At 42.2% G+C, this 21,253-nt stretch overlaps 1 protein-coding gene across 5 annotated transcripts in view; it reads right to left on the reverse strand.

Moving 5' to 3' along the window:
• Nucleotides 1-21,253, reverse strand: part of LOC116066172 (MAM domain-containing glycosylphosphatidylinositol anchor protein 2) — a 182,270-nt gene that overhangs the window by 4,114 nt on the left and 156,903 nt on the right. For all 5 annotated transcript variants that reach the window (XM_036008975.1, XM_036008976.1, XM_031322067.2 and 2 more), the window contains 5 exons: nt 18,408-18,428; nt 16,486-16,641; nt 11,822-11,983; nt 3,557-3,687; nt 2,997-3,093 (listed from right to left, as the gene is read on the reverse strand). In XM_036008975.1, coding sequence (XP_035864868.1) covers nt 2,997-3,093; nt 3,557-3,687; nt 11,822-11,983; nt 16,486-16,641; nt 18,408-18,428 — 567 coding nt within the window. The remainder of the gene's footprint in view (nt 1-2,996; nt 3,094-3,556; nt 3,688-11,821; nt 11,984-16,485; nt 16,642-18,407; nt 18,429-21,253) is intronic.

A 21,253-nucleotide genomic window follows, 5' to 3' on the forward strand; every position in this document is an offset into this window, starting at 1 on the left:
AATTGATTTTATATTCTCCAAAGAATGAAACACAAACACACCCCCAGAAACAAAAAGAGAACAATTGTGTTGCAAGGCATAGTTCGCCATTTTGGAAAAAATGCGTATTCACTTTCTTGCCTCGAGTTAGATGAAAAGATATGAGAGTGGTATCAATCTTCTCATCTAACTCTCGGCTAGACAGCAAATACTTTTATCCCCCAAAATGTCGAACTGTTGCTTTAAGGCACAACTGACCTGCATGATCCGATCCTAAAACAGCTACTCTGACCCTTCAGTCAGAAGTCACTCATTCAATCAGCCCTCATGAGATAGTTCTCTATTTTTCCCTCTTACATCACATAAAGTCATGTGAGATTCATCATGTGAGATTGAAATGCATAATTATTGGCATTACTCTGTCCTCAGCCTGGGCGACCACTCCTATAACTCCAAATTAGGTAATCCTGTCACTTTGAATCCCAATGGATCCGAATGAAATATAACTTTGAATAATAATCTTGCCGTAATAAAAAGAATATGACCAAGATCACTGGCTCCGATTCTCTTTTAGAAGCCTGGTTATTTTCCAGCAATGACGTGGAATGACGTCAGGGGGTGGGGGAAGACTCTGGACAGACCTGGTAAGCCCAAATGGGTAGTGCGGGTAAATTGGGAACGTCTGGAAGAGGCCCCTGTCCGACTTTTCGTGCATCCCTGTGGAAGCTGGGGGCATCGAACCTGAGTGGACAATGCTCAAGTGCGCAAGTTTCCATTGCTGAAGCTGCGGCGGGGAGCTGTGGTCTTAGGGTCTTAGGTGCCTCAAGGGGCGGTAACCCTCTAACACCGTGGTGGACACCGGTGGTCAGGGAAGCCGTCCGACTGAAGAAGGAGTCTTTCCGGGATATGTTATCCCAGAGGACTCCGGAGGCAGTTGCAAGGTACCGAAGGGCCCGAAGGGCTGCAGCCTCTGCCGTGAAAGAGGCAAAGCAGCGGGTGTGGGAGTAGTTCGGAGAAGACATGGAGAAGGTGCTTCTGGAAAACCATTCGCCACCTCAGGAGGGGGAAGCAGGGACCCATCCAAGCTGTGTACAGTAAGGATGGGACGCTGTTAACATCAACTGAGGAGGTAATAGGGCGGTGGAAGGAGCACTTTGAGGAACTCCTAAATCCGACTAATATGCCCTCTATGGTAGAGGCAGAGCTGGAGGATGATGGGGGATTGTCGTCAATTTCCCTGGTGGAAGTCACTGAGGTAGTTAAACAACTCCACAGTGGCAAAGCCCCAGGGATTGATGAGATCCGTCCAGAAATGCTTAAAGCTCTGGGTGTGGAGGGGTTGTCTTGGTTGACACGCCTCTTCAACATTGCGTGGAAGTCTGGGACGGTGCCTAAGGAGTGGCAGACCGGGGTGGTGGTTCCCCTGTTCAAAAAGGGGGACCAGAGGGTGTGTGCCAATTACAGGGGTATCACACTTCTCAGCCTCCCCGTAGTATGCCCAACCGGTCTACATGTGCTTTGTGGATCTGGAGAAGGCATATGACTGGGTCCCCCGGGAGATACTGTGGGAGGTGCTGCGGGAGTATGGGGTGAGGGGGTCCCTTCTCAGGGCAATCCAATCTCTATATGACCAAAGCGAGAGCTGTGTCCGGGTTCTCGGCAGTAAGTTGGACTCGTTTCAGGTGAGGGTTGGCCTCCGCCAGGGCTGCGCTTTGTTACCAATCCTGTTTGTAATATTTATGGACAGGATATCGAGGCGTAGTCGGGGTGGGGAGGGGTTGCAGTTCGGTGGGCTGGGGATCTCATCACTGCCTTTTGCAGATGATGTGGTCTTGATGGCATCATCGGCCTGTGACCTTCAGCACTCACTGGATCGGTTCGCAGCCGAGTGTGAAGCAGCTGGGATGAGGATCAGCACGTCTAAATCTGAGGCCATGGTTCTCAGCAGGAAACCAATGGAGTGCCTTCTCCAGGTAGGGAATGAGTCCTTACCCCAAGTGAAGGAGTTTAAGTACCTTGGGGTCTTGTTCGTGAGTAAGGGGACAATGGAGCGGGAGATTGGTCGGAGAATCGGCGCAGCGGGTGCGGTATTACATTCAATTTATCGCACCGTTGTGACGAAAAGAGAGCTGAGCCAGAAGGCAAAGCTCTCAATCTACCGGTCAGTTTTCGTTCCTACCCTCACCTATGGTCATGAAGGCTGGGTCATGACCGAAAGAACAAGATCCAGGATACAAGCGGCCGAAATGGGTTTCCTCAGGAGGGTGGCTGGCGTCTTCCTTAGAGATAGGGTGAGAAGCACAGAGCTCGGAGTAGAGCCGCTGCTCCTTCGCGTCGAAAGGAGCCAGTTGAGGTGGTTCAGGCATCTGGTAAGGATGCCCCCTGGGCGCCTCCCTAGGGAGGTGTTCCAGGCACGTCCAGCTGGAAGGAGGCCTCGGGGAAGACCCAGGACTAGGTGGAGGGATTATATCTCCAACCTGGCCTGGGAATGCCTCGGGATTCCCCAGTCGGAGCTGGTTAATGTGGCTCGGGAAAGGGAAGTTTGGGGTCCCCTGCTGGAGCTGCTACCCCCGCGACCCGATACCGGATAAGCGGACGAAGATGGATGGATCTATGGCATGTTAAAGGGATGCCTCTGTTTGAGAAGCTTTTTGAAATAATGTCCCTCCAACTCTAAAAAATGTGAATGAAATTAAAGGAGCAGCATTTGTCTACCTACCAATATCACCATGTCAACTGGAGGCCATGTTCTGTGTCCTGTTTGCTGTTTTAACCTTCTGTGTGGTCCTGCAGCACAATTACAGCGCTCCACTCAGCCAGCGTGGCTATCATTCATGTGATTACAACACTGTTATTATGGCAACCGTGTTCTCCCAACAAATTGGTGGGTTCAATGCTGGCAACTGTCTAAGATTAGATCCCCTCTCCTAAATCTCAACCTTGTCCAACGAGGCAGAGCGAGAAGCTGGAGCTCAGATAAGAAGGGGTGGAGGAGGCGGAAACATGGTGCTACTCACTGGGCGGTGGGTCTCGACACTCCCCTTCCTCCAGCGTGACATCATCGATGGCGATGTCTCCCTCGATGCCTGGTCCCCGGATACCTTCGAGTACCACCTACAGAGAGAAAAAACATGTTTGTCAGATTATATGTTCAGCCTTGGTAGACCACAAAAAAATAAGAAAATTAGCACTGCTTTTAAAGGAAGTACACAGTGTAATTTAGCTAAATTGCACCTTATGAAAAATAACTGCAGGTGGCAAGTGTTTGATTCAGTTTTTAATCTCACAAAAATTGTGCAGCTGAAACTATAATTACTTTCCACAAATACAGTCGTAAAAATGATAGAGAATATTGCAGTTCTATTTAGAGTAGGCGTCCTGATGGAGTGATACTGCTTTCTCAATAGCAAACAATGTCCACTTCTCTGCTTAATATCACAGCTTGCGAAGTGCTACATCAGTATGCCGCCCCCAAGGGAGCTAATACTTTAACATGCAAACACAGTCAGAGAAGAAAATAGAGGGCAACAAGAGCAAGGCTGCCGCGTATTGGATTGATTGAATTTTTTGGTCTTACCTGGAAGGATGCTGTCGGATGGATGCTTACTTTTGCCTGCTTCCAGCGGTCACCTTGGTTACCATTTAGCGACCACGCGGGACCTTCGGAGGTCGTTTGGCCCTTCTGTTTTAGAAGGGCGTTTAGAGTTCCTGCATGAGGGAGAGAGACAACACATACCAGTCAGCATGCACACATGCACGCACGCACACATGCACGCACGCACACACATGGTTCCAATAAATATTTTAACATCTTGCAGCACTGTACTGTCCAACCTCCAGGCAGTGGACCCACAGTGGGCCATGGATGCTACATGCTACTGGGCAGTGTGAAAACAATGTAAATTGGCTAAAATCTGAATAATAATTCTAAAATGTTACATGGTACTACATAAGGTATTTGTGTCTGTCTTGCAGTCCCCATTCCTCTCAGTTGATATGATATACACTAAAGTAGGTCATCAGTAGGCTACTCAAGGTAAGCAGTTTGGTCTTTTTTCCCTAATTGATTTCTGTTTGCATCTATTCTTGCCCATGCCCTCTCTTGTCTTGTCATCTTGTGTGCTCGCTTTTTTCTGTCTCTCCCACTATCACTATTCAACGCATATCAAGTTTATTTATATCTTGAGAGAATAAATAGAGACATTATAAGTATAAAAATAAAAAAAATAAAACTGCGGTGCAAAAAAAAAAAAAAAATCTGTTCTCACCAATATATCTACTTTAGGACTAAGTACAGAATGACTTATGATAATGAGATTTCCATATTCCAAAAAAGAAGTCCCAGATAGAACAAAATATAATCTAATAAAAATCTTTTGGTTCAGACATGTTGTGTGTCAAACCACAAAATCATTTCAATCAAGAACTTTGCATTATCAAGTTAAATGTATGGCATTAAACAGATTATAGAAAAGATCGTGACAAAACTGTGTTCAGACAGACCTTGCAGTGACATCAAGATGGACTGCCGTGGTAAAATAGGGCTCAATACCATTTACTGGAAATAATGGAGAACTAATCCTAAAGAGATCTCTGTCAAAAACAGGGAAGAATCTTACTAAAGAAGTTAAGTTCATAACAATATGGATCTTTATGGAGACTTTTTCATTTTCATTAAATATCCTAGATCTAAAGTATTTTAAAGTACTGTAATGTTTGAAACTGCAACAATGCAACTGTCTGAGTAATTCTTCTCCTATATTTGAGAAACCACACAACCACCCAGACTGAAGGAATTTCGGTTTAAAATAGCAAGTGAAATTGGGCTTGGCCTTTAAACTTAATATTCACTACGGTCTCCTGCATTTCAAATGTATGTATTCATCTGCATTGGAAGCAGAGCCAAGCAGTAGCAAAGGTGGAACTCAGGTCATATGAATTGATACATTTAGTAAGTTGTGATTCTGCAAGCAATGATAAATTATTCTCTCGCTCGTATTAATCCCAATTAATTATCACTAATGGGCAATGTGTGATGAGAATTTCTAGCGAGTGGAAATACCTTCCCTGTGGAGAACAGTTCCTAATTTATCATTAGTTTCAAACTATTTCTGCTCAGTCCGGCTTCCTTTTTTCATCATTCGACTAAAGCTGCTGCACAGGAAGAAACTCCTGAGTGTCCAAACCAACTCTGCATTTGAAAATGCAATTTGACAGTTCCATTTAAACTGAATTCATATAACCCTTACAACAACACAGAGGTACTGGCTCTTATTGAGACAGAATAGACCATATAGCAGGTCTGAATTGAAGAATCCCCTCAGTGAGACCTCTTGTCTGGCCCCTGGCTTTGATATAAAACACAATTGTTCTCTCAGATGATGACACAGAGTGCAACCACTTTACCCTCCTCTCCAAACCAACTGATTGTGTTAGTTTTTTCTATTCACCATACAGGAAGACAGAGAGAGAGCAATAAGTATCCCCCAGCAGTGGGCCAGCAGCAGCCAAAGACCCAAATCAAGTTAGCAAGTCAAGTGAATTTCACAAGTATGGAAAGCAGCACCTTTGCGTTGACACAACTGGTGAGCAAAAACAGCAGCGTCTATGAATGCAACTTTGCTTTTGATGCATGGTTGCCTCAGCGAGGTGCCTCATTACTGCTCATCTCTGTGAGGAAACGATGGGAAGGCTACACTGCATGTCCCTGCTCATATTCTCTCATCAGCACAGTATACGGTACACTTTCCCCAACGACAGCACAATCTCCAGTGAGAGATGAGCTCTTGTGCAGAACATGACCTGCGGTTTCATCTCCTGGTGAAGTGTTTAGGATGTAGGAGGATTCTTGCTGAGCTGGCTGGCTTACATTCTGTTTGAACTCATCTCGATGTAGGTGGTAATGTCAGTGTCATCACATCCCGAGCAAAGGCATGTGCTGTATATTCTTTGGAATATTTTTTTTTTTTTAAGGAATACCTATGGCAGACACTTGTGAAATTTAAAAAGATCTGAGGAGAGAGAGAGGTGTGAGTCTGAGAAGTGAGAAATAGCTCCTAGAAATTTGAAATTATGTAGTGAGGACGAGATGGGGGGGGGGGAGAATTGAGGTGCAGACCACCCTCCTCGCTAATGGAAGGATGACTCCATTGCTTCTCAGAAGGTCAGGCTTAAAACAGACTTGCTTGATGTGCTTTGCTGGAGACTTAATCCTATAAACAAATGTGACACGGGCTCCAAAGGCAAACTTTGATATCTGCTTCAGTAATTAAGTGTGACCTTGTCTCAGGTATCTCCCCGCTAGCTAACTACGGAGGAGTTTCTTTGAGCCTCTGCCACTGTTCTCATCAGTGTGTGGGCGAAACTCCTTATTGACTGATTCTGGCCTTCAGCGCTGCCGTGCCACAACTTGACTGTGACTCACCTCCACAGCACAGTCCCAAAGAGCATCAAACTCCCAGCATTTCAAGAGGGAGCTGTGCCATGTCTGATGGCTTTGTGACTCACAGATCTAAACAGGAAAAAGCCTTTAACTGTTTAAAACAACAGTTTAAGAGAACATATATATATATATATATATATATATATATATATACATGAACATGCATTATTAAGACCATTTGTCATAAGCCTTCTCTTCTTTGGGTAGAAAATATCACAAACCAACATTCCTGAGCTCCTGGGCGAATTTCTCTCACGGCCAGAGAGGCAGAATACTAAATGGAGCATAGCCATGGAGGATCTGAGCTGGGTTTCAAGTCCTTGACATTTAGCCCATTCATCATAACACGCCACAGTCTGGGCATGGGATCACCACAGACGGGGAGGGCAGGGAAGAGAGGGTCTGGCTGGCGATCAATTTGAGCAAATTGGAAATGTCACGGCCTACTCAACCTCGGCAGGGAGCCGGAGGAGCTCACATCTCCCCGCTGAGTCGCCCTCCGACACCTCTATCCTTATATTCTCTCCACCTCCCTCGTCTCCACCTCTCCAGATGTTTGGTCCGGCCCCCCCACCTGGACACTTCCACTCGGCCTTTCCTCTGAGGACAGTTGAAAAGTAGCCTGGCTAAATTTTAGACCATATGGAGTCCTGCTGTCAACTCAGTGTTGTGCTTAAAGGGTCAGTTCCCCCCAAAAACATTAACACAAACACCATGCTGCTCGTAGTATCAAGCTGTGAACATAGTTTTGGTTGTATTTGCAGAGTTTTTGAGATATATGTTTTGAGTTGTCTGACACTACTGATATACAATGGAGGTAAATGGAACTTTCTTTATTCTGTGCAAAGCTGTGAAAATTCACATTTTCCAGAAACAATGTTTTGATTACTCATAATAATCCATTGAATGTATTCACAGTGATATCTGTGGATTGCACTGTATAAGCAGGAGAGCTCACTGGTTCAGTGGTTGAATTTCTCTCAAAATGAATGTGATGCTGCATAAAAATGCCCATTAATAATTCCAACACTTACGTCCAACTTTGAAAATAATGACTTTTACTCATATTTAAGCCTATGTATATTATGAATGCAAATAACAGTAATTGAACAAACATTAAAGGGAAATAAAAAAGTTGGAATGACACAAGATCCACAAAAGAAAATATAGCTTATAAAAGATATATAAGCTAGTGCACTGAAAGGAAAGAGCGAACGAAGAAGGGGGTTGGAGTTGGAGCAGCAGGTCCAGCAGAAGTTCCGAGCGGAGCAGGTGGAGGGTGGAGACGGCGTCTCACTAGAATACTGAGGTAAATGCAGCCAAATGCTCGCTGTAAACATGTTATCAAAAGAGAGAAGAGTGCAGTTGCCAGCCTGTAGTGATTTCACAGTTTATTGAACATCAAGTTTAATGAGCACAGAACTGAAACTCCCTGTCCCCTCTTTGAGTTCATTCACTATCATTGCTCTCTTCCTCTATCGTCACTTTGTAAGTTATCTATTTTTCCATTGTTTTATTTGTTTTTTTTTGGCGACTAAAAATATGTTTAGGGAAGTAGTATTTTTAGTCGTTTTTTGTGGTGCACTCTCTTTTTGTCAGGTATCACTGTCATTTCCACTGAAAACACATTTTCTCAATCAGCTTCTTACTAAGAGCGACAAGGTCCCAAGTGAACACAAACAATCTGCCAAAGTCTCAACAGTTTTGGTTATTTCACATGAGATATATTGGTATCTTTTGTTTATGTCTGTATTTTTTGTCACTGGTTTGTAAAGCTGGGAGAAGGTGATGCTGTGTACTTCCATGCACCAATTAAGATTTGACAGTACTTGAATCAGAATCTGATGGCAGTTATTGGGGTTGTTTTGCCACTGTCAATCAAATTAACAACATCTGCCACCAAGATTACAGGCTTCCCTGACGTTAGCATGTAGCTACATGTAGCAGTATATGTTTTGTAAACCCTGCAGTGGCGTGCTTGGAGCAGATGACCACTCAACTGGCTCAGTATGACATCATACCTGGCCAAAAGCAGCGTTCAGAACAGTTTTAAATCTGATGTTTTGGCTCACAGGGATTTCTTTTAAATACATTTACCATATTACTTGAAGCTTTGACCATGTTTAATATGAACATCCAACATTGTAACATTATAGATATTACAGAAAATGAAGATAATAGGTCTCCTTTAAACTCTTAATAAATAATACTTAAGGATGTTTCTTTTTTCAAAACTTTAATTTCAATTAGTCATGCATATTTAATGTTATTGAGAGAAACTTTGATTCGAATCCAAGGATTTGAAAATTCCGGCCTAGTGTTAGAATACAAAAAGACACACTGGCAGACAGCTATGTATGCTCGTCACTGTGCGAGTCAGCCTCAAATACCACACAAACTGGGCTCCAAGGCTGCTGTGCTTGTAATCTATGTCCACATTTGTTTTGGATATGAACGGATCACCGAGAATGGCTCGATGGATGCCATAGACATTTTTACCACTGCCAAAAACTGTAGTCGCTAGGCTTTTTTTAAGTTGCAAATGTCAAAGGTGATAGTACATAACACAAGAGAGATATGTTTGCTAAGAGAGGTGCCTATTCTAGTAGATTCAAATGGGAGACATCTGGTGGCTTGGGCCTAACAGCTAATAACCAGTCCAACATATGATTCAACAAAAACACAATTGTGCAGTGACCTAACACACATCAGTTGATGACTGGAAAAAGGTTCCAAATGCATCAACACAGGAACCATCATGCATGTGGAGGTCAGTGTGGGAGTTGAATTGGTTTGAGAGGCATTCAAGTGGCTTATATTGGGTCCATTAATATGTGGAGATCAAAGCCTCACTGCCAAAGTAGGTCAGACTTCCTAACCCTTGGGTCGCCTAGAATGCCAATTGGGTCGTGGAAGATTTATGAACAAGATTGACTGAAACAGTCCTCACTTTTAGCTCCCTCCATTGTCGTGAAAATGGAGAACTGTAGAATTACTTTTTTTTGCTATTATTGTAAAGTGCTTTGAGTGCACAACATGAACTTGCCATCTAACAAACTGCTCTCATGCCCTAAAGCTGTGGTAGGAAACTTTATTTTTGGCGTCATTGGGAAAAAGTTCAATAATAACTAGAGATGCACCGATTACAATTTTTAGGCCGATTCTGATTTCCAATTTTTCATTGAGTTTGACCAGCCGATACCGATTTTAGCCGATTCCGAACTAACTAAAACTAAACTTCTGTATGTATGAAAACAGGTAAAACAGGTAAGGGCAAGAAAATAATATATAAATAACAAATAAAAATAAAATAAATATAGCCTTGCAGTATAAAGATTACCGTTACCTGAAAACAGCGTGTAGTTCCTTTTTTAGCAAGTTTGCTTTATTTGTTATTGTGCATATATATGAACAATACTGTTGCTGTCAACAGGCTTATCTGCTGCTAACATCAGCTACCGGCGGTAGGATTTTAATGTTGGTTTTGAGCACTATGCATCCCCACTAACCTGGAAAGCGTTTTAAACAGTAATGTCAATACAGCGTGTCGGAGGAATACAGCGTCTCTTTTTTTTTTACACAGCGGCCAGTGGGGCGTCAGAGGCAGAGGGACCGTAGCGTTCGCTAACGTTAGCTTCTTGTCTCAGCTGGGGTCTGATAAACAGTAAATTCATCAAAGTCAGTGTGCCCAACGCTATTTTCCGATAAACTGTAGTTGTCATATTTCACGGGACCCGCGTGAGTGCGGTTTTCATGTTCCAGTTGTTCAGCCTCAGAGGGGAAAGACAGAGCGGCTGACTGTTCGCCTGAGATCAGTAGAGCAGACGGCTCTGCAGAGCCGTGTATAATTACGACTTTATGACATTTCATAAACAGCTGATTGAGCAGCAGTGTGCCGCTGCTAAATGCATATAGCGGAAACCCTGCATGTGCACGTGTGGTGCTGATGTTGCGCGATGTAAATCATGTGCCTCCCGAGTGAATTTGACCGGCATAAAATCGGCATATGTCAGACTGACCAGCCGGTCAATCGGTGCATCTCTAATAATAACCTTTCAGCATATTGTAATAAAAAAAATGGTCAAAGAGAAAACAAGACTTCTGCATTTCCTCTTGGCTCTGTATTCAGGCTTCAGAAAATCTAGCCTTCACAGGTCTAACAATCACAGGTCGTTTCAGAAAGAGAGAGAGCGTTCCTATTGGCGGTTCTGCGCATCCATTTCCCGTGCGAAGAGCTGCAGGAAAAGGTCTTACGCGTCTTTAAATTCTGCTGTTTATTTTGCATTCTACCCACTGCAGCTTTAACAGCATTTAGCCCCCATGGTACCAAGATGACCCCACATCCCCACCCAACATTGTCCCTCACCTGCCCTATGAAGCTGTGCAGTAGCTAATGATACAGGGTGAAGCTCAGGCAGAGCAACACCAATAGAGGCCTTCAACAACATATTATCCAGCCGCTTTTGTGCTAGAGATCCAATCTTTCTCACCATTCCCGAAAGCACAAACACTCAAACAGCCTGCTCTCAGAGCAGGCAGTGCTCGCGGTCAGCTGATTGGTTCCCCGGTGAAGGAAGCCTAAGAGTCAGACGTAAGCCACAGATGGCTCATTCAGTCGCTCTGCCATCTTCAAATGGGCCATACAAGGTTGTTATCTACATTCAAAGAGGAATGTAACAGCTAATGCCCAGGACTTGTGTACACACCTTTGAAAGGGTTTGTTGCAAAAGTGAGATATATTTTGCTTGAAAAATCTGACAGCTGCACTTACAAAATCTTAGCATGAAAGCACAAAACTCCCTGCAGCACCTGCCATGGGGACAAACTCTCTAGAAATTACTGAAATTCTGTTGCTTACAACGAAAAGTGCTGCCTTTCTTAGTGAGTGTTCCTGTCTCACAAACAACCATTCTTTGACAAATAAAGGAAATGCCCACTGTGAAACACGCAGGTGGCAGACAGCAATTTCAAGATCCCTTAATTTATGTCCCAAAGCCAGTGTGATGTCCCATAGATGTAAGATGGTCTTTTTTTATTTCTAAATAAAATTTCTTGTGTTGTTGCCTCATTGACTGCTATTTAGTTCTGCATAGATAATAATGAATCTCCTTCATTTAGCAGTGAATTGCCAAAACAATTTAAGTTCCACTTTAAGTTTGTTTTTTCTGCTTAAGCAACCAAAAGCACAGAACAGTGACAGATTCTTTAAGGAACAAGTGTAATTATCCTTTTCTTCATAAGTTTCCATGAACCATTGAGCAATGAATATTAATTAAGATGATATTTTTGGCATTGAATATAGTATGTCAGATTAAACCCAAGAGTAACACATTATCATCAGTCAACAGTCATTTGTTATACAGACTGGGGACAATTAAGCATCTGAGGAATGCATCTTACCTATGTGTTTTCCATACATGTGGTAGAAGAAGCTGAAGCAGTAGGCAGGTGGGTTGGTGATACCGTAAGGGTTTTTAGGTGCTACGTTAAAAAACGGACTAACAAGCCGCGCCTGGTCCCCTTCCTTCCGTGGTCTTGATGTCTCAATGTACATGTAGAAACCTTGAAACACAGGGACACATAAAAACACATATAAGACATATATACAGGAATTGCAAGTAAGATTCACTAGCAGACAAAATATCTTAATATATAAAACCTACAATGTACTTTGTCAGGAAGCGGAACATTTAATTCTGTTTTTTTTATAGTCTTACATTGCCAGACCTATCTCCACAGTGCTGCTGAGGAAGGTCTGGCAACAGGAGCATACACTCCTGGATAGGAGAAAAAACGGTCAGGGGTTGTTTGCATTTCTTTAAACCAATCACAATCGTCTTGGGCGGCTCTAAGCTCTGGACGCAGTGACCGTGGCTCTGCAAAATGGTCTCGGGAAGGAACTTGTTTAGGTGGAACATTTGCATCCTGCAAAAGAAAAACTGTTAACTGCTCACACAAAACAGTAACGTGAGCTATTTAAAATAGCTGGAAAAAAAATGGTTAAAAGTAATTTGCTCTTACCAGCGTATCGCTGTGTGTATTTTGTCCTTAGCAAAACCCTGCGAATCGGTCCAAAAAACGTCCCAGTTAGAGAGCAAATGCTGTAAACATATTCTTTGTAAATCTTTACAATCATTCCCCAAACGAACCAAGATGGCCTGCCTTGTTGCACGATCCAAATCTTCTTCAGAACTTGCCATTTTCAGTGTGTAACATTGCTCAGTGTGTAACGTTGCTAGTACTCGACCGGGTTTAACGTAAACACAAAGAAAGCAGAAAGTGAGGGATCCGCTGGAACTTCCACTCAAACTATCCGGTAAATGAACCGTCGTCGATCCAGACTAGGTTAATACTACTAATTTTGTAGTTTTGGTCATCATTTATCTCAGTTTTGTTAACATTGTACTCACCTATTTTAGGAAAACAAGCAGTCAGATGTCTATACAGGTTGTAAAAAGCCAACACTTAAGCCAGATTTTCTAAACCACTTTATTTGAAGCTAAAACCGAAGGTAACCACACCCTGAATTGGTAATATTATGACCTATAGGATACATTTTGTATTGTACAGTATATAGAGTATATTATCTGAATATGCCTTGTTGATGTCCTCAGGACAAAGTCATTATGCCTTGCTGGGAAACTGCACAAACAGTGGCTATACCCTTTAAAAAATAGGAGAGCTTATGTTATGTTCAGACTCCCACAACTACTTTCTGACTGCCTACTATACACCCTCAAATTATTTGTCACTGTAAACACTAGGAAAAAGTGAGGCATCTTTGGTCATGCTCAGTTGCTTTTTCAGCCAGTCTGTGATAGCATGATGGAAATAAAACTTTCCATATCAGAGATAGTTGTAGATAGACAGTTCTCCTTTTACTAATGGCAATAACCAGGGGCAATTCAAGGCGATAACAATTGGGTTACATTTATGCTCCCTCGGTCTGACAGTCGTGGACAGCCCTCTGATTGTGTCTGAGCCACATGATCTGAAGCCAATCTCTGCCCTGCCACAGGCACAGGGACGGTAGCTAGCGAGCGTCTCCGCGCCCCTCCAGCCAAAATCAAATGGAATATCTCCCTCGGTTAGATCTCATTTCAGATAATTACACGCAAAGAGGAATGGGGCTGGTAATGAAATGCTGGACATTTTGAAACCATTAGGTGATTAAAGCCAATGCATTATTTACCACTTCAGCTGCTGCTACTGCCACAGCACCATAATAGGCACTTATATTCCACCACAGATACCTTCCATCAGTGGATTCGTATAAAATCCTCCGACGGATTCCTGCAAATCCAATTATTTTAATTCATTATTTATTATGTTCTTGAATATTGAATACCTCCACATGTACAGTAACTGACATATTGAATACTAAAATGACAATTTCTCTGGTTTAGGTACCCATGGAAACAGCAACAGAGACTCAGTTACACGATTATCTTGAACATAAATGATCAAGGCTGCTCATCGTCAGATTGTGCTGCATGGAGCAATAGATGACACAAGGAGTACAGCTGAAATCATCTAGTATGCAGTTGGAAACACTTGAATCTTTCTAACTTATTTCAACATGTCAGAAGGGTAAAACTTTTAGTGACATGTTTGCATATATTGTATAATAGGTACAACATGTTATACCTATGCTGATTTCATATCTTGTCACGTTATTGAGCAATAACATGATAATGACACTGTTTGCCGGTGCACTGTGGGGATTCATGTATTCATGCATAGATTACATAAGAAATAACCATTTAAATGTGTGCATTCAACCAATGTTTTTCCAATCAAATGAGCAGGTGCAGGATTTCCTGAGCCACACTGACGGCTGGCAGAAATCATAGCTTACATTTACTCCAACTGTTTTTTCTGAGCATAATTTTGCAATATAATTGTTCATCTATACAGATAAATCCCCAGCTGACAAATTCAATTGAGGGACTTTCTTACTGGTTGGTGAATGTTGATGATTTGTATCTAATTTGCCTTTTAATCTACAGGTATCATGTATAACATGTATCTATCTATGTATACGTATATCACCTATTTGAACTGCCATTTGCCCCAGACTTGTAATGTTGTTTGTTTTTAAGTCTTATTTTACTGTTTTTATTTGTATTTCTATTGTTACTTCATTCTTTTTTATTGATTGTTCTTTTTACTGTTACCTTTAACAACTGCACTCTTGTGAAACACTGTGTGACTTTGTTCTGTAAAAGGTGCTTTATTAAATAAACATATTATTATTATTATTCTCTAAAGGTACATATTCTTATTCAGTGTCATAGGGTGTTGAGGCCTTTCTCAGCATGTGTTGCGCAAAAGCACAAAGACAAACACTTTCACACTTGCACCATTGTCAATTTGAAGTTTCCAATTCAATTCCAGCTTATAAAACATGATTGGACTGTTGTAAACACAAAGTGCCAATCACCGTGCCACCACGAGTATGAGGCTATATTACGGAATGCTCAATCAAACAATCACCTAACTGACCACATATCCAAGGCATCAATCAACTAACCATTCGCTAAGCCCCTGCTGCTTAACGGGTCAAGCTTTCCCTTCCAGCAGGGCACATAAGAAGTTTACAGTGAGGACGGTGGCAGATTCAGCATCATTTTTTTTGAAGCAGTGCGTCACTGATTTCTGACAAATTTCTTGGCGGATTTTGTTGGCCGATATGCAACTGTTGCTAGCAGATTTTTATCACTGCTTGGTAGCAGCTAATTAATGCTAACTCCATGGACGCTGTCTCTGTATGTATGTATTTTAAAACAAGAACCCTGTAAAATTGTCTTTAATGTGCACTTAAACACAAGGTTTATGAGCTAAAGCTACATGTCTCCAGCAAACAGTCAGCATCATCGAGCTACAAAAGACGGTTCAGTTCCGCATCCTTTCATATTTTTAATACTGTGGATCAAACATGAGTATGTACCTTCTGTCTGTCAGCAATAAAAAACCTCACTGCCCCTCCCGACCAGATAATGTGAGAGACCCTCCATCTTTTGCTGATGTCGATAATTTACGCTATGACAGATTAGTTGTGAATATGCACAAATTGCTAATTGAGTGGTAAGTTAATTAAATGGTATCCTAATAAACTTGAGTTTCAGTTTTCTCTTTCTGTCCATATATACACACTCCCTCTATCTCTCTCTCTCTCTCCTCCTGATGCAGTCGTAGGTTCTGACACGCTCATTGTGACAGCTGTAACACCGAAAAAAGACTGCGCTAACAAAGGACTCAGCTTACTCTTAACGTAGATTTGAATGGATGGACCTATTTTTTTTTTATTTATTATTTTCTACTTTGACAACTTATCTTGACTGAATGCATTGTTTTGTCCCTCCAGTAATAAAACTTGGTTTTATGTTACTTCACTTGGATGTGACAGCTTCACTGTGCATAATAACGTATGTGCAGAGTTTGTTTCACATCTGCTGACAGGGGGACAGTTTCTCTATGCTCACCTAAAAGCTCTGCAGTTTACAGTGTGGTGTGAAAACTCGAGGCCTTCAGTAAACACTGAGAATGGATTTGTTAAGTCCAGTAGGAGACATCTTGTGCCCACCACAGTTGCATATTCATAGATTCTTGATTGTTGAACGAGGGAAGAAAATGTGGAAGACCCATATCAGACAGGTCATGTTATTTAAAGGAGATTATTTTTTATGTAGAGGATCTTTTAAAGTAGACTTGTTCTGATCCATCCATCCGTCCGTCCGTCCGTCCGTCCGTCCATCCATCCATCCATCCATCCATCTCTTTGCCAGCTTGTAGTATTTTTAAACAGTATGTTTCTAAATAGGTGGTATGCTAGTTAGCTGAGATTGCTAACATTTGACTTTAACGTTAGAGCAGATAAACACACTATTTAATTCATTCCTTACACTTTAGCTCTTGTTCTATGTTCTTGGTTTTTGAAAGTCACCCTCTAAACTATTTTATATACCAAGTATTGCTTTTACTACAGCTAAGCTATGATTGGATAGTCACTGTCTGGGGAGGGGTTCAGTGAACGGTTGAAGTTAGACTTTTACACTACTTACCCTGCTTGGAACCACTGCGGTCACCACTGGGCCCGGTGTTGGGCGTATACTTGGTATCGCGGGTAGCAGCGCTGTGCCGTGTCCAATCAAAATCATCATTCTTGTCCTGGGTGAACATGCAGATGGGCTCCTCCTCAAAGCTGCAGTGGAACTCTCCTGGTAAGTGACAGAGCAGAACCAGGCTCTTACATTCACATCATTATAAAAGAGTAAGAAGTTATACACTGCCTTGTAGGTACAGTATGTGTGCAGTGACACCTACTGTATATTTATGAGATTTATATATCTATATATTTATTTATTTTATTTATATATTTAGTGTGTCTCGGGAGGATATATATATCAGCAAAGTCCTAATTACACCACATGATCTGGTGAACAGAATTTCAAAATTAAGATGTGACCTCTCGCTGACTGAAATGGTAACGTCACTGAGTGTGTTTGGTTTTCCCCTGACAGCGAAAGGAAGTCTCTGCAGTATTCTGCAAAACATCCGCAAAACATCCAATGGCAGTGTGTGTGTGTGTGTGTGTGTGTGTGTGTATGTGTGTGTGTGTTTCAGAACTGGTTATTAGACGCATAGACCATCTTTTTTTCATGACTGAAAGTCAAAAAGATTGTCCTCTGTTGTTTGGTAGTGTCTCACTAGTAGGACTCTGTAATCAATTTTTCAATATTGACGCTGCCTTCCTTCATCTCGATCACTCTCCATCTTCTGTATACTAGGTGTGTTTTCCACGGCCCTTTGACTGACATTTTTAAACTAGTGAAGTGTTCAGAGAGGGAGTGAAACTGTCGGATGTAGGCATGTGTTCTGATAAATATTCACTGATTTATTAAAACGTAGCTGGGAGCAGTTTGGAGTGGTGACCTTGGGAGGAGCAGAATCTGCAGCTTTTACTTAGGTAATGGAGGTAACACAGACTGAGGTAGAGTGTGGGTGGATGGACCAAGGGAAGGAAGAAGGACAGCGATGCTGCGAGGCAGAGAAAGAGATAGAAAGTGAGAGTAGGAGAGAGAGAAGCGGAGGGAAGTGGCTGGGTTGCAGGCACTCCTGACTCTTCTCCTCATAGGCATGCAGATTTAAATGGAGGTCTAGCTCCGGGCGCTAGACACTAACGCCCCCATCCACTGTGAGCTAAACTAAATGTTTTCGCCTTCTGCGCCCAGGAGAGATAGGAGGATTTGGAGGAGAGGCAGAGGAAGGATGGAGAAAGAGGAGGCGTGCAGGTAAGATAGTTTCTTTCAGGGATTTGGATAATGATGTTGGTGATTAGGATGTTTGTTATTATGTTGGTAATGTTTGTGTAAACACCCACCAAAATATATATCTATATAAATAAATAAAGCACAATACACAACAGCACACTGCAGCACAGCAAACAATGATTAAGTGTGGATTCTCAAGGCGTGAATGATGTGAATATGTAAAGTTTCAACAATGAAATGTGTCATAAATGGGACTAAAGAATATAAACATAAGGCACAGATGCACGCATAAGTAATGCTCACAAAGCACATAGCGTGTGTACACACACACACACACACACACACATGCGCGCACGCACGCACGCACACACACACACACACACACACACACACACACACACACACACACACACACACACAAAACCACATATCTCATGCAAATACACTCCATCCAAAATGCACAATGTCCTGCGGAGATTTAAAGCTCTCAACATGTCGAATAGCCTGATGCAGGTTTACCCAGAGTTCCTAAAGGAAGCCTTATTTATCATACTTCATTAAGTGCTACTTAAGAAGGATCTTCCAGTGCAGTGTGACATGTTGGGAGTCAGATCTCTACGGGATGTGCAGTTACTTTGTTCTCACAGACTGTGCTACGACAAAAGGAGCTCGCTCTCTGACGAGCCATGCTAAGTGAGGTGCACATTACTTACTCAGGTGAGGGTTGATGGGAGCTGTGAAAGAGAAAGGCCAGGGACAGTCATTAGTACAGAATATCTTAGCTGTCTGTCAATACGTGAGACACTTCTTAAAAGGGAAAACGCACGTAGCAGTACAAGCACTCAAACTGTCACACTTTAAAAACGTTTGGCTGGTATAATGTGCTCCACCACAGGTTACACAGAATACAACAAAAGCATGCACACAGTAGCTGTGCTATTAACCTTTCACCCTGCTGTCATCTACTGTTTAGGCACAGAGCTAATAAAAGTCATGTACAAAACTTCCAGCTTGCACACTTTGCTCAGTGTTCTACTGTCATAAAAACAAAATGAAAGAGGCCCATGGGAAACATGGGAATATTGTCCTGTGATACTAAAACACTCAAAGCATATTAGAGTGTGTACGCACCATCTTCGTCAGGCTCTATTTCTTCCACAATGTGCAAATAAAAAGTAAACACACAGCTAAACAGGAAGCAATCCATTGGCACGCACAATGGAATGATTATTGAGCAGACAAAAAGAGAGATGTCTGGATTTATAGTGGAAAAGGGGACAGCCGTCCTCTGCCTTTTATCAAATGTAAAAGACAGAGGGATTAGGAAGACCAGCCTGACCGCATTAATAAGCTTATAGCGCAACTGCTTATCATTATTGCCATTTACCGGCATTACTGATGTTCTTGTTGAAGGTGACTTCCATTTAGAGCACTAAGCCTATTCTATACTTCCATTTAGAAGCCAATAAATCATAAAAATGAGTAATAATCACAAGTGAGTCTGCTAATCACTTTCCTGTAACATCCTTGATTCTTTCTGTTTTCAACACCGCCATTATGGGAACTTATAGATCAAACACTGATGACTTGAGTCCATTGAAATGCATGCAAGACTTCTTTTGCATTCTGTCCACCTAACCGTGATTCGATTCTTCCCTCATTGATAATTTAAGAGGCTACCGCCGCAGCAAACACAGAAAGGTCAAGGGTATCACACAGAGTTGCAACGAGCCAGTTAGTCGGCACTTCACTTTTTGCAGGGTAAATACCATTTAACCTGTCAAGAAGATTCATGGGCATTTTCATGATCGATTGCTGACCGGTTGAATAGATGCGATACATCAGCTTTACCACAAAACTACGTTGCCGCATGATTTATGAAAACCTTGCTGTTTAGTGGTGGAATTGATTTTAATCCTAACCAATTAAAGTGAGTAATAACAAATCATTCCTACAAAGGAAAACATGTACTGAAGAGTGGGGAAGTACTACAGGGGATGGTGGAATCGGCTTTTTTTAAAAGCAGAAACTCAAAAAGTGATTTCTGTTTATTGCTGTGCGGTTCATGGAAATGTGTGTCCACTTGTTCACTTGCAGTGGGGAGAAAAGAGACATAAGGCACAGAGAGAGAGAGAGAGAGAGAGAGAGAGAGAGAGAGAGAGAGAGAGAGAGAGAGAGAGGAAAAGGGAAAGCGAGACAAACCATTGCATTTCCAATTGAATCATATAAAAGATTCAGTGAACTGCAATGCTGCAGCTGAAGCCTTGTCGTGAGCATGGAGAGAACAGGCTGTACACCCTCATCGTATACAAGCTTTAATGATCTTTTATGTCACTGATTGTGAAAATACCTGCATCCCAACACTCAATGCTTCCTTCTGAATCTACACTGGGCTGCATAGAGTGGCATTGCTGTAATGGAAGTCTCTACAGAGAGGGAGGAAATCATCCGGCCTGTTGCAGAGAATATGTTTTATATGACAACTTACAGCCTCAGGCCGGTGAAACGGATGCTGGGTTTTCTGACAAAATTCTATTCTTTCAGCCGCCCCTCCTGCTTACTGGCTCTCCTCACCCCCCTCCGCAATCTTTCCTGCTGCCCCCTTCTTTCTTCCAAGACCGTGGTTATGAAAATATGTATCCTTGTCAGTTTTTTTTTTCACCTGCAGCCTCCTCAGGCTGACTCACGGTGCCTTAGTCCAGATGAATGTGTCTGCTCGAGCAATATCTCTAACCCCACTGAGGAAATCAAGCTGAGCACAGAGCAGGCCCACAGGCTACTTTACTACTGCTGTGCATGCACACACACACACTCTCTAAACACACACATATACACTAACAGATAATTTAACTTCCAATGTAGATGACGGTATTGGATATGAGAAAACAAACAAGGAATAAAATAAATTCAGATTTAGATTTTTGATTGATTGATTGATTTTTGGAATATTACAGCCGTGTCTTCAAATACTTCTGTAGCTCCTGTACACTTGCACTGTTGTTAAAGCATATGTGTAAAAAGCCCTGAAGCAAGATAGAGAGAGATTAAAAAAGCATCTTTTATTTCTTTCTTAATGCTGCAGCACTCTGCTTTCACTTTGAGCTACAAAAGCCTCAAATAATGTGTGAGGATGAAATGTAAGTTTGATGGTTCTCAAAATAAACAATCCCAGTGATCATGGTGTGAAGTGAGCTTTAAATGGTCATGTCCTCAACCCACGTATTAGGTACATGTATGAATTCTTCTTTTCCAACTTAGAGGACAACACAAACTGTTGTTTTATGCATGACTGCCTTCCAATCCAAATTGCCTAATTTTGATTGAAACACAAAGTAAGCTCATTGACCGCCAAAGGACAGCGGTCCATAGAGGCCGTTCCGGATACAAACACTGACCTCATCTTGGCTGGATTCCCTGCCCACCGCCCTGCGGCTCTATTACAAAGCAGCAGACAATTCCATGGCTGCAGCCAAGTGTCCTCATAGACAACAGCAGCCCAGCTTCTTCTTTTTTTCTCTCCGCTGACCTCATATAATTCACGCTCTCCAAGATTCTCATC

This window comes from Sander lucioperca, chromosome 13, assembly GCF_008315115.2.
Source record: "Sander lucioperca isolate FBNREF2018 chromosome 13, SLUC_FBN_1.2, whole genome shotgun sequence".
In the NCBI taxonomy this organism is placed as follows: Eukaryota; Metazoa; Chordata; class Actinopteri; order Perciformes; family Percidae; genus Sander; species Sander lucioperca.